The sequence below is a fragment of the Cydia fagiglandana genome, chromosome 10 (genome assembly GCF_963556715.1).
Source record: "Cydia fagiglandana chromosome 10, ilCydFagi1.1, whole genome shotgun sequence".
NCBI classification, from domain to species: Eukaryota; Metazoa; Arthropoda; class Insecta; order Lepidoptera; family Tortricidae; genus Cydia; species Cydia fagiglandana.
The window spans coordinates 19,544,731-19,563,816 of record NC_085941.1 but is presented as its reverse complement, the minus strand read 5'-3'; the positions used below and the strand labels follow the sequence as shown (position 1 = coordinate 19,563,816).

Sequence of the window (19,086 nt, the reverse complement as noted above, 5' to 3'; positions counted from 1 at the left end):
ACGTGTCGCCTCTTGTGAATATCTTGAAGTTCGAATACGGCAGTATTAGCCCAGAACTGGGATAAGTGGCGTAAACGAAGAGAGGTCAATGCTCAGCTGCAGTGGGCGACTGAAGGCTAGAATGTTGATGATGATGATGATGATGATTTACTATAGAGCCTTTGCAAACCAGAATATTTGGAAGCAGAACTGTAGTACCGCCTGCTATTTTTTTTATATAGGTAGGTATATAATTATATTAATTCATCTACAAATAGTATGAAAATATACATGGTAGGTATTTATAATGGGTAACTCACATAATTTAGATCCATTGTTCACTTATGTTTCGATAAGCATTTTCTATGAACGATTGTCATCTTGGCTAGCCCCCTGGGGGGCTTACCACGAAAACAGTAATTCGTAAATTGCGGGGATAATTCTCTTTTACTCCAATGAAGGCGTAATAAGAGTGACAAAGAAAAATACCCGCAATTTTCGAACTACAATTTTCGCGGTTATAGCCCTGGCCCCTATTTCACAAACGTGACAGGTGCGACAATTGTCGACATCACTGTTACTGACGTCACAGGCCTCCGTAGCCTACGGTAACCGCTTACCATCACAGACGGGCGGTGTGCTTATTTGCCACCAACATATTAATTAAAAAAAAGCTCCACTATATCGCCAGTAAATAAGTACTCATTTTACGAAGCTAATGACAATTGTCACAAGAAACACTATACAATTGTCACGAAATTCCGAGACAGAACTCATTTGCTGTCAAGAATTACCGAAAGTTCTTTTAAATCTTGTGACAATTGTCATCATTATCATCATAAACATCGCAAGAGAAATACCTATTTATTGCCGATACAATGATGGTGACAAACAGGAATACGGCCCGCCCGATGGTAAGCAGTAGCCGTAGCCCATGGATGCCTGTGACGTCAGCAACAGTGAGATTTGTCAAATTGTCGCACCTGTCACCGTGGTGAAATAGGGTACTGTAATATAGTTGGGTGGTTTACGGTACTGTGGGTTAATAAATGACTCAATTTTCGAATTATTATTATGTATCATGTGTGCGATAACATGACGTTATACAATTTAATTAACAAACAAATTCCCAGACGAATTATAATAAACGCGTAACGTCATCTGAAATTGCATTCCAATATTTATAACAACATTTTGAACCATTCTAAATGTTCAACTTTAATTAATTCGTAATAAAGATTAAAATTACATATCATTAACTTTTTTATTCCATAAGATCTTATTGTCAATATTATTTGTACATCTGGGTAGTTAAAAGATGGCCATTTGTATGCTTGTTGATAATATTTGCCATGAATATATTAGTGGGGGGTATAAAAAAGGCAGTTGGTTGAGAGTCTGTATTGATAGTTACCTAGATCGGAGAAAATGAGGCTTTTTGTGATACTGGGGACGGTGCTGATTTTGTCGGTGAGTTACTATAATAGGCAGTGGCGGATTTGCCCTAAGGCACATTAGGCCCGGGCCTAGGGCGGCAAGATATATAGGGGCGGCAAATTGTGACAAAAAATTCGCTGATGGTAACAAGAAATAACTCAAAATGTAGTCAATATTATGCGTGCCTTGAATGGGGCGGCTACAGGACCTGGGGCCTAGGGCGGCAAAGACTGCAAAGCCGCCACTGGTAATAGGTATCTAAAATCACCTGTTTTTTCTCTGACTTGGAGTGACTAAAAATTATTTGACTTTTTAAACTTTACCATCCGTGAAACGTGAGAATCTCCTGCATAACCAGAACCACCTACTTTAAAGTCGTCTTTTTCGCAAATCGACTGTCGCGAAATCATTAAGAAAGCCGCATGGCTAAAAATGCCATACCCTTGGTAAAAAAAAATACCTACAAAAACACCAGTAGGAAACGTGTTTCGGCTTCTCAATGAAAACTGGTGATGTATTCTGTTTCTCATTTTCAATGGTGATGTTTTCTGCTTCTCATTTTCACTGGTGATGTTTTCTGTTTCTCATTTTTACTGGTATGTTGTAGGCGATCAACGCTGGCACAGCTCCAACTGAGGAAGAGGTGAGTCTCATGGTCTTATTTAGCACAATCAGCAAAATGAAAAAGTGGCAACGCGCGCGCGTACTCGCATAACCACTTTTCATTTACGAAGAGTAAAATCTATAAAGTTTATTTTGATTCGTTCACTAGACATACCATTACATATTAAGGTACATATATCATTCTTACGTACCTATCTATACTCATTTGTTAACGAAACTTCAAACTTATATTTTTAGTACCTACTAAAAAGTATCTACTTTTTTTTTTGTTGTTTTGGTATGTAATATTACGTGTGTGTTACGTTTGTTTGTTTGTTGTAGAAAAAGTAGATACTTTTTCTAATGTAATATTCTGTAATATTACGTTTGTTATGCGTGGTGGTGTAAAATGGATTTCGAAGATAATGAATGCCTCACCCTTAATAGGTATAGAATAATTTACCTATACGTTAATATTATATTTGAATTTTTTTCTATTAGGTGCCATCAGTAGATTGCGACACCCCAACACCAGAACCAGAACCAGAACCAGAACCAGGTTTGTAACTTACGACCCGATTCGAACTTAAAGATACGACAAACCGTCGGTGCGAATAAAAAAATCGCCATGTATTTTTAAGCTACTTTTCAGGAGACAAAAATAACTGTTTATTTTCCTGCTATCTATCTTCTATCTATACATAATTATAATAAAGCTGAAGAGGGTCGAAAGTCTGTACATGGAAGATAAACGAAAAAAAGTTGGCTGGGGATACTTAGAATCGATAACAGAACACGTTCCAACAGTTTTTAGAATTTTTGTCTGTTTGTCTGTTTATCTGTTTATCTGTTTGTCTGTTTATTTGAACGCGCATCACGTGAAAACGGCTGAACGGATTTTGATGCAAACTTTACTAATCTGTCGAGAATATCTCCGGCCAGGTTATAGGCTATAAAAATTCAACCCCTAAAAGAGGGGGTAGCCACAACACCCGCTTGATTTAAGTTTGCCCCTGAATCTTAGGAAGCTACTTAGGAAGTAGGGGCGAACTTTTTTCAAATATGTGCTACCACTATTGAGTACCCTGGTAAATTAACAGATGGCGCTGAATTTAATACGTAGTGACATGAATAAGCCACCGAGGAAGGATTTTGCCAAATTAACTCTAAGTTTAGTTGAGGGGGTACGGATATCAACAAATTGAATAATTATATTGATTTAATAATACAACAAAATTAAACGACAGTAAATTAATTGCCCCTCATTGCACAGTGCCATCTTTTTCACGACTGCCCAAAAACAAGAGAGACAGAGAGAGAGAGAGAGTATTGTGTTTTCAGCGTTCGTGGTTGTATGTAGGTATATATTTATTTAAGTGAGTTTCTTTATTCCACCTTAACTTCTGAATGCCTTAACCGATTTAAGGCCTGTGCACATTGGCTGCGTGTGCGTGACGTGCACGTGCGCGTGCGGCGTTGTAGTATACAGATCCTTATGAGAGACGGCACACCGCTTGCGTGAAGTGTGCGTGTGCGGCTCTAACATTTTAGCGCAAGCACACGCGCACGTCACGCACACGCAAGCCGGTGTGGCTCGGCCTTTAGACGTACGATACATCATTAGAATCCTTACGTCATCTCGGGTGACATAGGCTATGTGACGTAATTATCAAAGCAATATGGCGGACTTAATACGCCATATTACGCAACTTTTAGAAAAAAAAAACCGGGCAAACCTATCGAGTAGGGTATCAAAATGAAGGGTTGTGAAAGCCGATTAATAATATATATCCAACATGTGGGTTTAAATTTGAGTTATAGAAAGTACGAATTGACAAAACATGTTATGAGAAGCTAATCTCATTAAACCAAATATTATTATTATTCAATAATAATATTTGAATGGGATACTCATTAAAATACAAAGAAGGCCCAATGTATGTGACGCGCTGCACGCGGTTCAAAGCCGGGCGCCTTCGACTCTCTCATATTAAAGTGTCGGGCGTAGCCCGATGTACGTGACGCGCTGTTCGCGTTCCAAAGCCGAGTGAATTCGACTTTCTCATAGGTACTGAAAGTCTTGCGCGTAGCCCGATGTACGTGACGCGCTGCACGCGGTCCAAAGCCAGGCAACTTCGACTTCCTCATACAAATGTCAGGCTAAGCCCGACGTACGTGACACGCTGTACGCTTATCAAAGCTAGGCGCCGAAGGCGCCCTCATAGTCAAACCTTCGGACGTAACCACTGATACGCGTTCCAAAGCCGGGCGCCTTCGGCGCCCTCATACTAAAATAGTCTGGCGTAGCCCGACGTACGGTGGCGCGCTACACGCGGTCCAAAGCCAGGCGACTTCGACGTTCTCATACTAAAAGAGACGTCCGTGACACGCTGTATGGTTACCAAAGCCGGGCGCCTTCGGCGCCCTCATACTCAAAGAGTCGGGCGTAGACCGACGTACGTGACACGCTGTATGGTTACCAAAGCCGGGCGCCTTCGGCGCCCTCATACACAAAGCGACGGGAGTAGCCCGACGTACGTGGCGCGCTGTACGCGTTCCAAAACCGGGCGCCTTCGGCGCCCTCATACTCAAATCGTCGGGCGTAACCCGACGTACGTGGCGCGCTGTACCAGGCCTGAAGGCGCCCTCATACTAAAAGATCCGGGCATAGCTCGATGTATGTGGCGCGCTGCACGCGGTCCAAAGCTAGGCGACTTCGGCCTTCTCATACAAAAAGAGACGTACGTGACAAGCTGTATGGTTACCAAAGCCGGGCGCCTTCGGCGCCCTCATACTAAAAGTGTCGGGCGTAGACCGACGTAAGTAACACGCTGTACGTGTTCCAGAGCTGGGGCGCCCTCATACTATGAGTCAGGCGTAGACCGACGTACGTGACACGCTGTCCGCGTTCCGAAGCTGGGCGTCTTCGGCGCCCTCATACTAAAAGAGTCGGGCCTAGACTGACGTACGTGACACGCTAAACGCTTGCCAAAGTTGGGCGCCGAAGGCATCCTCATACTCAAAGTGTCAGGCTAAGCCCGCCGCACGTGGCGCGCTGAACGCGTTCCAAAGCCGGGCGCCTTCGGCGCCCTCATACTTAAAGCGTCGGGAGTAGCCTCACGTACGTGGCGCGATGTACGCATTCCAAAGCCGAGCGCCTCATACTAAGAGTGTCGGGCGTAGACCAACGTACGTGACACGCTGTACGCGTTCGACAGCCGGGCGCCTCCGGCGCCCTCATACTCAAAGCGTCGGGCATAACCCGACGTACGTGACACGCTGTACGTTTGCCAAAGTTGGGCGCCGAAGGCATCCTCATACTCAAAGCGTCGGGTTAAGCACGACGCACGTGGCGCGCTGTACGCGTTCCAAAGCCGAACGCCTTCGGCGCCCTCATACTAAAAGAGTCGGAAATTATAAATGTTATAATTTTTTAAATAAAAAAATACAGCTTAATATAATTTACTATTTTTATATATTTAGCAGCTTACTGACACAAACCGAATTCCACGCGGGCGGAGCCGCGGGCACAGCTAGTTTGTAATATATTTGTTGCGCCTGTATTTTTTTTCTGATGGATCAATGATTTTTACATGATACCTACTCATGAAGAAAATAAACAGATTTATATGTAATTTTTTACAATATTATTATTTTAACCAAATTTTGCTACATAGCGACTTAAATTTGGTTCATTAAAATCGTCATGTGTGAAGTTTGTACACATAGCGATTTGTTGCCAAAGTAACATAGTACGAGAGATGATACATAGCGGATTTTAGGGTCTATGTCGGGTAATCCATTCTACAAATAGATGATACATAGCGGATTTTAGGGTCTATGTCGGGTAATCCATTCTACAAATAGATGATACATAGCGGATTTTAGGGTCTATGTCGGGTAATCCATTCTACAATAAATCGCCATGTGCAACATTATCGCCATCACCCTCGACGGAAAACAAGGCATTTAATATCGTTATGTGGTAAAAAATCACATAGCTATATTTTGTTTCTGTTCTGTTATTTTTATGGACAAATGTTGTTCTGTGTTCACATAGCGGAATTTTTATTTTCAAAACTAATAAAGATATAACAAAAATATTTATGTGGGTCGACGGGAAATTTAAAAAGGAATTCAAATATGCCTAAATTAAAAAATCGTAAAAAAACACATAGTGATTTTTTTATTCGCACCGACGAAACGACATTACTGATCATCTTTATTTTATTTTCAGTTCACTACAGGAAGGAGACACTGGATACAGGTTAGTATAATTGCTTTTTATTATGCACTATAGCTTTCTACATGATTATGATTGATAATAACTATGCTAGACCCTTCCCCGGGCCTCTAATTATCTCCATACCATCTATATCGATTCAGTGGTTTAAACGTGAAGATAACAGACATCAGGTAGATACTTTTGCATTTCACGTCCGCTACAAATATATCAATTGCCGAATTAAATTTCATTCTTTTTAGGGTTCACAAAAGGTAAAAAGGGTCCCTATTACTGAGACTCCGCTGTCTGTCCGTCTGTCTGTCTGGCCGTCTGTCTGTCTGTCACCAGACTGTATCCATGAACCGTGATAGCTAGACAGTTGAAATTTTCACAGATGATGTATATCTGTTGCCGCTATAACAACAAATACTAAAAAGTACGGAACCCTCGGTAGGCGAGTGCGACTCGCACTTGTCCGGTTTTTTTATATATCTTGCTTGGTGGACCGCTAGAGGATATTATTGCATAATGTACTATTTATATAACAAGGAGGTATCTAATATTCTAAAATAATAGATAGGGGTCTAATATTCGTATTTTTTATATTTCCAGTCAGCAAGAAATCGACACGAGACACCTGTAAGTACCTTCTCTTTTTGTTAAATACAATATTTTTAATCACAAACTTCTTCTTCTGAACCTATTTCATTTCCCATGTCTTTTGGGGTCGGCCCTCCTAGTCCGTAAACGCCACTCTGGGTGTTTCTGTCATCCCTGGTTTAAATCCGTTGTCTTCATGTCTTTGGGAATGATCATATGCCCATCCAGGTAGTCGGTCGGCGTCCTGAGCCATTCTTGGGTTGTTCTGTTAGGGGTCATCCATTAATTACATCACACGAGGGAGGGGGTCAAGAAAATGTGACATATTGTGACATGGGGGAGGGGACACAAACTGTAACCGAACTGTACAGTAACCGAAAATTTATTTGAATTATTTTATTCGCTGCACATTTAAATAACAAAATTTTAAAACGATAATCGTTTTTATTCGTTTAATTTTCTTTCCTAAGCAGTTTTGGGTTATAAAACTACTAATATTTTATATCGTCAAAAATATTTTGATAAGATATTAATAATACTTAGGTACCTACTTACTTAATTCGATTTGGCGATTTCGTAGATAAAATGTGACGTCACACTAGGGGGGAGGGGTTTGCCAAATGTGACCAAGTGTGACAAGGAGGCGGGGAGGGGTCAAAAAACCTTGAAATTCGTGTGACGTAATTAATGGATGACCCCTTACTATCTCAAACTAAAAACAGTTTTTGAATGACCACTGTTTTCTCTTCTAGTAAAAACAAAGACTAAATCCAAAGAGAAAGTAAAAGTGAAGCACCTCAAAGGTGGTCTCACAAAGACCATCATAGTGGACAAGACTCGTACGAAGACCAAGAAGGACTCCATCGAGGATGATTACAATCAGACGAAACACTCTCAACGTGGACGGGTTAGAGGATGCTGACAGTCTAACCACCAAGCATAAGCATGTGTCGAAGGAAATTGATACTTTGAAGGATAAGAAGATTCACGTCATTATAAGAGGTAAATCATAAATTATTGTCCTCTCAAATAACTCTTCCTTCTTTCTCGCGTTATCCTGGCATTTTGCCACGGCTCATGGGAGCCTGGGGTCCGCTTGACAACTAATCCCATGATTTGACGTAGGCACTAGTTTTTACGAAAGCGACTGCCATCTGACCTTTCAACCCAGAGGGGAAACTAGGCCTTGTTGGGATTAGTCCGGTTTCCTCACGATGTTTTCCTTCACCGAAAAGCAACTCAAATAACTCTATTAAAGGAATATAGCGTTAGTCAGTAAAAGCCAGAAGGAGAAATTCGGTCAGCCTTACAAAAATACACAAAATAAATCCATAACTCTTGATTAACGCACATGTACCTAATCTGCCTTAACGGAATTTGAACTCAATACCCTCCAGATTTTTAAGCAGGGTCACTATTGATTATTTAGGCTAGCTAGGTGGCCAGTGGCCAGTCACCAGGTTTGACAGTAGACCAAGTTGATTATATCCTACAGATTTTAATTAGTCAGATAACGCTACATGTAAATAAAATTGTACTTTGAAACGCGGGGAAGCAATGATCATCGATTTTAAAACTTAAGTATTTGGTTTCAGGCCGCTTTCATCATAGTATTTCCGTTAATGTTGCCAATCAAATCATATCACTGAAAAAAATATGATCAATCGAGCACACCTTAAAATAATTTAATTAAGATTAACTAATACATATTACAATGTCAACTAATGTACGTTCGTTCGTACGTAACGTACAAACAGTAAACTTTACTGCTTGGTTCGATAGGCTCCTATGGAACTGTTTAAAGCATTAAACGTAAATATTTCAATTGATTTAAAAGATTTTTTTTTCTTAGTGTACAATTCTTAATATTGCGTTAAAATATTAACTGCCTATTTCTCACAAATCGATTATCTATGCCTCCCAGCGGGTCAGTCTTCTTCTACCTAGTGTTATCCCTGCCTTTGCCAAGGTCTTTTTTACTTGCTTTTCTCCACTTTGCGCGATCCTGGGCGTCCTGTCGTGTGAACCCGTTTACGCTTATTCAAAGTGATAGTAAGTGAAAGTGAAAGTAGGTAATCCCCAGTTTACGGTAATTTAGGTTATAATGTTAAAATTTTATACTTATTTCCCATAGACCGAAACGGCAACGTGGTATCCGACAATACGAAAGAGAAAGTGAAAGAAAAGACGAAGAAGAAAGAGAAAGACCGTTCTTCTTCAAGGCTGGTGCACACGAAGAAACGAGTGAGCATTCCGGAGGATTGCGAGTCGCCGCCGGTCGAACCGGTGCCTGATTGCTGATTTATGTGTGAATAAAAGTCTTTCTATATATTGTTTGTAATGTGAATGTATATGTAACATAACTTATGTGAATGTGTACTATTCGTAAAAGGTTTTTCTTCTGTTTATTTATTTTTGCAAACATAGATCATCTGTTCTTGTGTAACTAAGTTGGGCAAACACTTTGTATAATTAGTTATATTTTTATAAGTGAGAACCTATAATTGGCTCTGTGATTCTATTTATTTTTTCTGGATATATATATAACGCTGTTGGTTTTCAATATACTAAAATAAAATAAAATAAAGTAATACTTTATTTGAGTATACACTTATACCTACAACATTCATCAAAATTACAGGGGGCACCATAACTTATTTATGGCCCATAATATATATGTAACAAAACTTATGGTCCAAAAGCCCTCAGGAAATGACTTATATGTATTTAGAAAAATTTTACCCATGCCGTCGTGGCCCGGGTCGCCGAGGGAATTAGGCACGCTACGATAGCAAGGGACGTTGGTTCGACCCCAGCCGTGGACACTGGGGGCCTTGGTCAAATGGTCACTTTTTAGGGTTCCGTACCCAAAGGGTAAAACGGGACCCTATTACTAAGACTTCGCTGTCCATCCGTCCGTCCGTCTGTCCGTCTGTCTGTCACCAGGCTGTATCTCACGAACCGTTATAGCTAGACAGTTGAAATTTTCACAGATGATGTATTTCTGTTGCCGCTATAACAACAAATACTAAAAACAGAATAAAATAAAGATTTAAATGGGGCTCCCATACAACAAACGTGATTTTTGACCAAAGTTAAGCAACGTCGGGAGGGGTCAGTACTTGGATGGGTGACCGTTTTCTTTTTGCGGTACGGAACCCTTCGTGAGCGAGTCCGACTCGCACTTGCCCGGTTTTTTCTTCGTACATGACATTTTATTTCGGATTGTAATTAATCTAAATTGACAATAACTGAAGGTATCTGCTCAGAAATTTTAACTACAAATTTTTCCTTAATCGTATTTTTTTTTTTAGTTTTTCAAATCGGTCCAACCCACTTTGAAAAATCGGGAAACATACTTTAACAAAAAAAAAATTCTAGACTAATTGAGAACCACTTTCATAATTTTGACGTCGGTTAAAAGTTGTTGAATAGAAATAACAGGCAACTAAATTCGTTTCATTATTATATCGATATAAATGCACTTTAGCATTCAGAAGTGAATCCCGCAGACCTCTTAATAAGGTCCTTGCTACACCTGAGCAGCGCGTGCGCTTATCACCAGCTATCAGACGTCCGCGGCGCGTCGACGGACACACACGTTTCGACAAAAACACGCGTACAGAATTCGCGACAATTTTTTTCTATCATCTGTGTTTCATTAGAATCGGAACCAGATTTTTGTATTAACTTTTCGTATTTTTTGGAAAAAAAATATACGCATGATTTTGGTAACACAGTCAGACGTGAACGGGGTTTTCGAACTAAAAATAGACTAAAGTAGTGCACTGTCACAGTATTTAGACAAGTTTTTTTGTGTGAAAAACCATACAATAGTGTCTATTAATTATAAACTATTTTCGTGTGTGAATTAAGGGTAAAATGGCGAAAGATGTGAACTGTGACGTGATCCTGGCGGAACTCGGCCAGTTCGGGAGATACCAGGTCCTGAATTACTGTCTGATCATGGTCCCTATAATGTTCAGTGCGGTGTACAACGCGCAATATGTCTTCAATGCTGGCACGGTCCTTCACAGGTTTGTTATACTTTTAAACTAAATCAAATAGTCTGGCAAATGAGGCTGATCCTGAATGGAGTAGGCAATATTAAATTCGCGCTAGTGTAGGTGATCCACTCTCTGGTGCTCCCTTAGGTGGGTCACGTCTGTCAGTAAAAACCAGGAAAACTATATTCATCCCTGTATTTTGAGTGCTAGTACTAACGTAAAACAAAGGCAGTATGATTCTCTCTATGTTTGATGATCAGTCCTTTCCTGGGCTATAATGTATATATCATAAACTATATATCTTATTAAACTAACTGTACGTCTCTAACCTTTTCATAGAATACATGTATGCTTAAGTTGTAATAAAATGTTAGTAAATCGGCTTAACTTAGCTTATGATCTCACAGTCCACGAATATATGTATTCTTAGTGATCCAAATAACAATAAATAAATATTACTTTGGATGTTGTTGATATTGATACCATATGGACTTAATACGTAATACGTAGGTGTCGTAGGTGCTTTATGGCTACCCGACTGCGGCAAAGGAAAAATGAAGGTTTTGATTTTAGCATAATAGATGTATGCTCGAGGGTATGTTTGTGTGTGAAACAAACGACCGTCACTAGACCGACATAAAATAAAACAAAAGAAATTCGCAAACAAAAGCACTTTTGTGACTCGAATTTACTTAAGAAACAAAACACTACTTATTTGTAGATTCCTGAAAAATACTCGAGTGATTCAGGCGTAAATTGTCAATAAATGTACGGTTTTCTACCTTCTGCAATATTTGTTGGAACTAGTTTACAACAATGATGTTGGCATGTGCGTTATACCGTTATTGGAACATAAAATAAATTAATATTATAGGACAATTTTTACACAGATCGACCTAGTCCCACAGTAAGCTCAAAGGCTTGTGTTGTGGGTACTAGACGTTAATAATACTACTAACAACATAGAGTATAGTGCGTAGCTTTCAAAGAGAGCCCGATGGCTAATCCTATTGTCTATTGTTAAGTAAAACCGCAAGTGCTTACCTGCAAAAAAGGGTCATACTCATTCTATTTGGCACCTGAGCGCGGGCTAGTCCAACGCTCAAAAAACCAGTGTAGGTGCGCTCACCGATAACGCGCTTTTGTTACGCATCTCGATGACACAGACTGGTTCTGTAGTGTTCGACTCGCCGGCACTCAGTAACCGAATTACGCAGGTTTTTATGCAGGTGGTTTATACTATATGTACAGTCGCCATCAGAAATATATTTTTACGAGTAGGTATATTGGAGCGGCCTAGGTGCTTTGTGAGCGAGTCGGACGCTATACGATATATCTGACGGCAACTGTAGCAAGATACGGCTGTTTAGAATAAGGTATCAGGGGCCAAATTCGACATGTACAACTGTCAGATTTCGCATCCACGTCAAATCAACAGTTGATTTTATCGCATAGTGAGTGTTGATTCCATCAACGGTGGATAATATCATTTGGTACAACCAAAACTCAACTCTAAACTAAGGGTGGTTCGGTATGGTTTGCTTGTCACCCTAACTGTGGATTGTTAATGTCAAATTTTGACATTGTACGTATTCGAGAACTTATGATTTTTCCCACATCAACGGGAGATCAACACGATACGTCAAACGTCGCTTGTCGAAGGGGTCCAGTATGTATTTATGTACCTATATAGTCGTCGCCTATTATCCATATCTACAAGCTTTAGTTAGTTTGGGGCTAGGTCGACTTCATAATATTGTCAAGTGTCAACCAATTATTTATTTTACTACTTTATACCTACCTATAAGTCTCTTCTTTGTCTTGACTGACAAAAAGGAAACGGATCAGTTTATATAAATAAGCACAAAAAAGCAATCAAGTTAGTAACTAGACCAATTCGCTGAATCGAATGCCTGAATGGATTAAGTACTTAATTTATTTAGCTCTAATTGACTGAGTCACTGATGCATTACCTCATTATTTAAACCTTTTTGTCACAAACAAATTAAATACTTCGTAACATCGTCAACTGACTATACGAGCAATTTAGTATATTATTATGTAGTAAGTAAGTTAAGTGTACAGATCCTAGTGCATATTATTTTCCATCGTATGTTCACGGAAACACGCGACTTGCTATTTCGGTCAGTCTCGGTACAAAAAGTAGGTACTGAAGTTTACTGAAGTAGCAAATACGAACGTTTCCGATGGAAAACAATTATGCGCACTACATTTGTAAGTAAGTAGCTTCTGTTGTTGAATGATGATGATGATGATTGATAAAAACCGGCCAAGTGCGAGTCGGAATCGCGCACGAAGGGTTGCGTACCATTATTTATGCAAAAAACGACAAAAAAACACGTTTGTTATATGGGAGCCCCACTTAAATATTTATTTTATTTTGTCTTTAGGGTTTGTTGTTACTCGTATAGCAGCAACAGAAATACATCATCTGTGAAATTTTCAACTGTCTAGACAGTTGAAAATTTCTACCACGCTTCATGAGATACAGCCTGGTGACAGACAGACGGACGGACAGACGGACAGCGGAGTCTTGGTAATACGGTCCCGTTTTTACCCTTTGGGTACGAACCCTAAAAACTATCGTTCTATATGTACATTAACACACCACCGACATAGATAATTCTATGAGATTGCTGCCTCAGGACGTGCCTAGCCTTTTGCCGCCCAGAGGCCTATAAAAAGGACTACCATTCCATTCTAATTTGCGTCTTTATTTTGATAAATCAAAATTGCATTTGTCTTGGCAAGTTTTGATGTTTGGGCGACTAGAGGCTGGAGTTCGTCTCGTAGTGTATCGATTAATTAGGGTTCCGTACCCAAAGGGTAAAACGGGACCCTATTACTAAGACTTCGCTGTCCGTCCGTCCGTCCGTCCGTCCGTCTGTCACCAGGCTGTATCTCACGAACCGTGATAGCTAGACAGTTGAAATTTTCACAGATGATGTATTTCTGTTGCCGCTATAACAACAAATACTAAAAACAGAATAAAATAAAGATTTAAATGGGGCTCCCATACAACAAACGTGATTTTTGACCAAAGTTAAGCAACGTCGGGAGGGGTCAGTACTTGGATGGGTGGCCGTTTTTTTTTGCTTTTTTTTTTGCTTTATGGTACGGAACCCTTCGTGCGCGAGTCAGACTCGCACTTGTTTATTAATGTGACGGTTATTGACCTTTGCTTCATACCGAATTACGAGTAGGTATAAGGCGGGTGTATGTCGCGACACATTTCAATTTATCTAATTACTATGAAGATATTGTATAAAATCGCTGATAATGCTTAGATAAAAAGAAACACCTTCTAAGTGATAGCAGATGGCCTGTATAAGGATATCAGTTTATTAATGATAATGATGTACAGTCGCCATCAGTTATATCGGAGCGGCCAAGGCGCTCAAAAATATCTGAACACGCGCTCTAACGACTTGAAAATATAGGCGTGTTCTGATATTTGTGAGCGCCTTGGCCGCTCCGATATATGTTGATAGGGACTGTAATAGTGCAAATAAGGGAGATGTGGACCAATTATTCTCACAATTTAAGAGTCTCTTTGCTTTGAAACAACTTCAAATTCTTTTTCTACCTTCATGACAAAGCCAAATTCCCAAAACCAAACTCTATAAAGCCAAATGTCAAATGTACCATCTTCAAATCATCTGTCAGCAGTCAATATATAAACAAAATTTCTGAACTTTATTTTTACGCGCTCGAATTTATATAAAATTTGTGCTGCCTTTTATACAAACTCTACTAGACCCATCAATATATTCTACAGTATCATTTGATGCTTTCAAGTACAGCATACAGAATCGTACCTTCCATGTGGAGTCTTTCACAAGAAGTCCACAGACTTTTCGTGCCCAGTGAACATACCTTTAAAACATACTAATGTGATGTTAAAATAATGCGTATGATATGAACAACCGAGGCGATGAAGCCAAACAAAAAGGCTACTTAGTGTACAATAATGTGGTGGAAATGACCAGCAATGTCCAATTTTCGTTGGACAAAATTCTTATTGAACTAGGCGAGTGCGGGACTTATCAGCTGAAACACTATTGCTTTATTATAATGCCTATCATGTTTAGTGCTTTTTGGAAGGGTCAGTACGTCTTCAATGCTGGTAAACAGCCTCACAGGTACGTACAAGCACAATAAATAATAGTACTTAGTACAGAAGACTCACTCTCTAACAAAACGCGTCTGTTACGATCAGCACAGATATGGCCGCTAGGTGGCGACAGCGCCACGCGCGGCTTATGGCAAACCCCAAAATTGGGGCCGAACGGATGCACTTTTAGCTTCCTGTAGCAAAGCGACGAAATCGCGGAGTGAGACACGCCTGGGACAAGTAGAATACACGTAGATTATTAAGAGTAGTTTGTGTGTAACAAGATAGCAAAGCTGGTTTTTGCTGTTGGGTTCATTTTTAGGGTTCCGCACCCAAAGGGTAAAACGGGACCCTATTACTAAGACTTCGCTGTCTGTCCGTCCGTCCGACCGTCTGTCTGTCACCAGGCTGTATCTCACGAACCGTGATAGCTAGGCAGTTGAAATTTTCACAGATGATGTACATATTTCTGTTGCCGCTGTAACAACAAATACTAAAAACAGAATAAAATAAAGATTTAAGTGGGGCTCCCATACAGCAAACGTGATTTTTGACCAAAGTTAAGCAACGTCGGGCGTGGTCAGTACTTGGATGGGTGACCGTTTTCTTTTTGCATTTTTTTCCGTTTTTTTTTGCTTTATGGTACGGAACCCTTCGTGCGCGAGTCCGACTCGCACTTGCCCGGTTTTTTGGACCAGATATTTGTCAGGACAAATGAACTCAGGAGTGAATGACTCAAGAGTCATGGATGTTTTCTATGTATTTAAGTATTATACAGTGTGGAAAGATAAGTCGGGCCCTGGAGGGGAACTACCTACCTTAAATCCTTAAGCTGGCTCATTTTACTGAAAGGAGACATTCCTTTATTTTTAAAAAGAAATAAAACTGCATTTAAAGATCTTTCTTTATTTCTTCAACTTGGCTTGTCTAAAAAAATCTTGAGTACTAAATATAAGATTTCATGGATAACTTTTTTATACGACAGACGAGTGTAAGACCTAATGTTTCTTGGAAAAATGTTATCATAAACATTAACTGTATCGACTAGTAGAATAAATTGCGAGTGTTTATTTTTATGGAATTTTGAAAAGTTTCAGAAACTCTTTGATTACAATTTTGTTTCTTTTAAAAAATAAAGGAATGTCTCCTTTAAGTAAAATGTGCCAGCTTAAGGATTTAGGATAGTTTCCCTCCAGGGCCCGACTTATCTTTCCACACTGTATATTTCTTTGTCCGAGTACAGTCAAGTAAATATGGGTGTAGACAACTTGTTCAAAAATAAATCCCATGGTTCTTAATTCGATGACACAATAAGAGCTATGGGACATTTAAGATGATTTGTGCATCCATATTTTTACACTTGACTGTAAATACAGTCGCCATCAGATATATCGGAGCGGCCAAGGTGTTCACAATATCTGAACAAGCACTCTAACGCCTTGACAATAGAGGCGTGCTCAGATATTTGTGAGCACCTTGGCCGCTCCGATATATATGATGGTGACTGTACCTACCCACAACACAGCCTTCTTGAGCTTACCGTGGGACTTTGTCAATTTGTGTATTTGAGTTTGTGTTGTGTATTAAGGCTCCTCTTCACGTTGGGCCAACCCCAACGCCAACGAGGGACGCATTTATGCGTTAGAGGGAGCAAGTGATATTGCTATCTCATTCTACCGCATGGCTGCGTCCCTCGTTGGCGTTGGCGTTGGCCCAACGTGAAGAGGAGCCTTTATAAATAGCGCAGTGAGTTCTAATGTTAAATCCTGATCAAAAGAAAATAATAATAGAAATAGTCAGGAAATAAGTAAATATAAACCCCCTTTTTACCATCGTTATAGCGAAGATTTTTAACAGGTAATGCAATAATTACTCTTTACCCCAAAGTTTGAAAACTTATCACTCTAGATCGTTAAAATTTCTTTTCCGCACACTCACATTCCTATTCTACCTCAACTATACGTATACTCAACCAGGCGTGTCTCACTCCGCGATTTCGTCGCTTTGCTACGGGTAGCTAAAAGTACATCCGTTCGGCCCCAATTTTGGGGTTTGCCATAAGCCGCGCGTGGCGCTGTCGCCACCTAGCGGCCATATCTGTGCTGATCGTAACAGACGCGTTTTGTTATTAGAGAGTGAGTCTTCTGTACTTAGTACTATTATTTATTCTGTGACTCAACTCAAACGATATACTGGCAGAGACAAGAAAAAAGTTGTACCTATACGTCAAGCGTACATAAATCCTCAATAAATATAAATCTTCTGTCATCTGTCAAAATCATCAAAATGTCGAAATATCCGTTCAGATTTTCTAATTTAAATACGTGAGCTCAGTTTTCTTTCAATACCCACATGGACCCACAATATAATAATACCAGCTATGAGCACTCAATCCGGTGATGCCATGCAAAACAATTCAGTGTTTAGTGAATATAATGATGGGGTGGTGATGGCCAGTAATGTGGGTTCCAACCTGGATAGCATACTCCAGGAATTAGGAGAGTTCGGGCCGTATCAGCGGAGGGTTTACTGTTTAATAGTTTTGCCCATAATGTGTAGTGCGTTTTGGATGTCGCAGTATATTTTCAACTCCCGGTTTACGCCTCACAGGTACATTACACCATTCTGAGAATAATTTATTTCAATTAAAATCTATTCGTAACAATGGCCGATTATGGTTAGTAACATTTAAGATTTCAAATTAAATGTTAGTAGAACAAAAATAGAAAACAAGAACCTACAGCAAAACAATCAATCATGCTGTCAAAATGTCACCTAAGGGCTGGTGCAGACGGACTGCAACTTGTATAGGAACTGCACGTCGACGTTGCGGTTGGCGTGCAGTTCCCATACAAAATGCAGTCGGGTTGCAGTCCGTGTGGCGCGGCCCTTACAGGTGAGTTGTATCGGCCCGCTACAGTAGCGAGGTTGGGGTTGGAGCTGGCCCGCACTCTACAAAGCAACGAGGCATTTCGCTTGCGTATAATGGTAGTAATATCACCAAAAGGCCAGTTAAAATTATTGCTACATGTACTTTATAAGTGTCGATTAACTAAGAATAACAATTGGTGTGTTTTGATTTTCAAGTCATCCAAGTATTTAAAATTATGACTAGAGAACCCTAACCACAATCTTAAACAATAACATAATTAAAGCCATGCGACTCTAATAATCCATTTCTCGATATGACGAGCGTGGCATACCAAACATATCTTTTGCGTCACGCGTTATTTTAATATCGATTTAATGACCGATCAGTTTAATACGGAGTTTTTAATAGCCGTTTGTTATGTAGGTAGAATAAATTCGTTTACGAGGAGGGCTCGGCTTTTGATTTTTTTTTTTTATTATGAATGGGCTTACTCATGGCCACAGACTAGCCGAGGCGTAGACGTGGCCTACGATGGAGCGAGCTCGCCCAGAAGGTGCCTGTTCACTCTTGATTTGAAGGTTGCCGGGTTATAAGAACACGGAAATATAGACGCCGGCAAGGAATTCCATTCCTTGGCAGTGCGCATAAGGAAAGTAGAAGCAAAGCGCTTCGTGCGAATTGGTGGAATATCTACCAAGTAAGGATGGAAACCGGCCGTGCGTCTAAAAGTCCGATGGTAGAATGGGGACGGTGGAATAAGCTCTGTACTGGTGATAGGTACTGTACTGGTTTATTTTCATAGAAAACATTCATAACTCAGGAACACACAAATAAAATGCCCTTACCAAACCGTATATCCACGTCTAGCATGAGTTGTCACTTCGCGCGCGAGTCCATACTTGGTGTCGCGTAAGATGTACGAAGTCGCGCGCGAGAACGCAACTCATGCAGGTCAGGATTCGAACCCGGGAGCTCCCGCTTCATAGTCAGGGTCACTACCGACTAGGCTAGGCCGCTAAAATGGTTTCAACAATCCAATTACACTTGGTAATGAATAAGGACGTGATTTGCTATTTACCGTCATCGTCGCATGCCGTTTAATGACAAAATAACTGCAATTTCATAAAGCACTCGAGAGCAATTATAACGGGTCATTCTGTATACTTACTTGGCTGACTCGATGATCCAAAATGAGTCTTGGCCTCCAACAAGAGAGCACGCCACTTTG

The 19,086-nt window shown here is 40.2% G+C and overlaps 1 protein-coding gene and 1 long non-coding RNA gene across 2 annotated transcripts in view; one reads left to right on the top strand and one right to left on the bottom strand.

The window, feature by feature from the left end:
• Positions 1–1,229: 1,229 nt before the first annotated feature.
• On the bottom strand, positions 1,230–18,842 carry LOC134668051 (uncharacterized). The gene is made up of 3 exons (XR_010098713.1): positions 18,704–18,842; positions 17,460–17,611; positions 1,230–2,048 (listed from the first exon to the last, which is right to left on the bottom strand). It is a non-coding gene; the product is annotated as an uncharacterized LOC134668051 (long non-coding RNA).
• LOC134668048 (organic cation transporter protein-like) overlaps positions 10,431–19,086 on the top strand; it is a 33,711-nt gene continuing 25,055 nt past the window's right edge. The window contains exon 1 of the mRNA XM_063525496.1: positions 10,431–10,881. Coding sequence (XP_063381566.1) covers positions 10,727–10,881 — 155 coding nt within the window. The 5' untranslated portion in view covers positions 10,431–10,726. The remainder of the gene's footprint in view (positions 10,882–19,086) is intronic.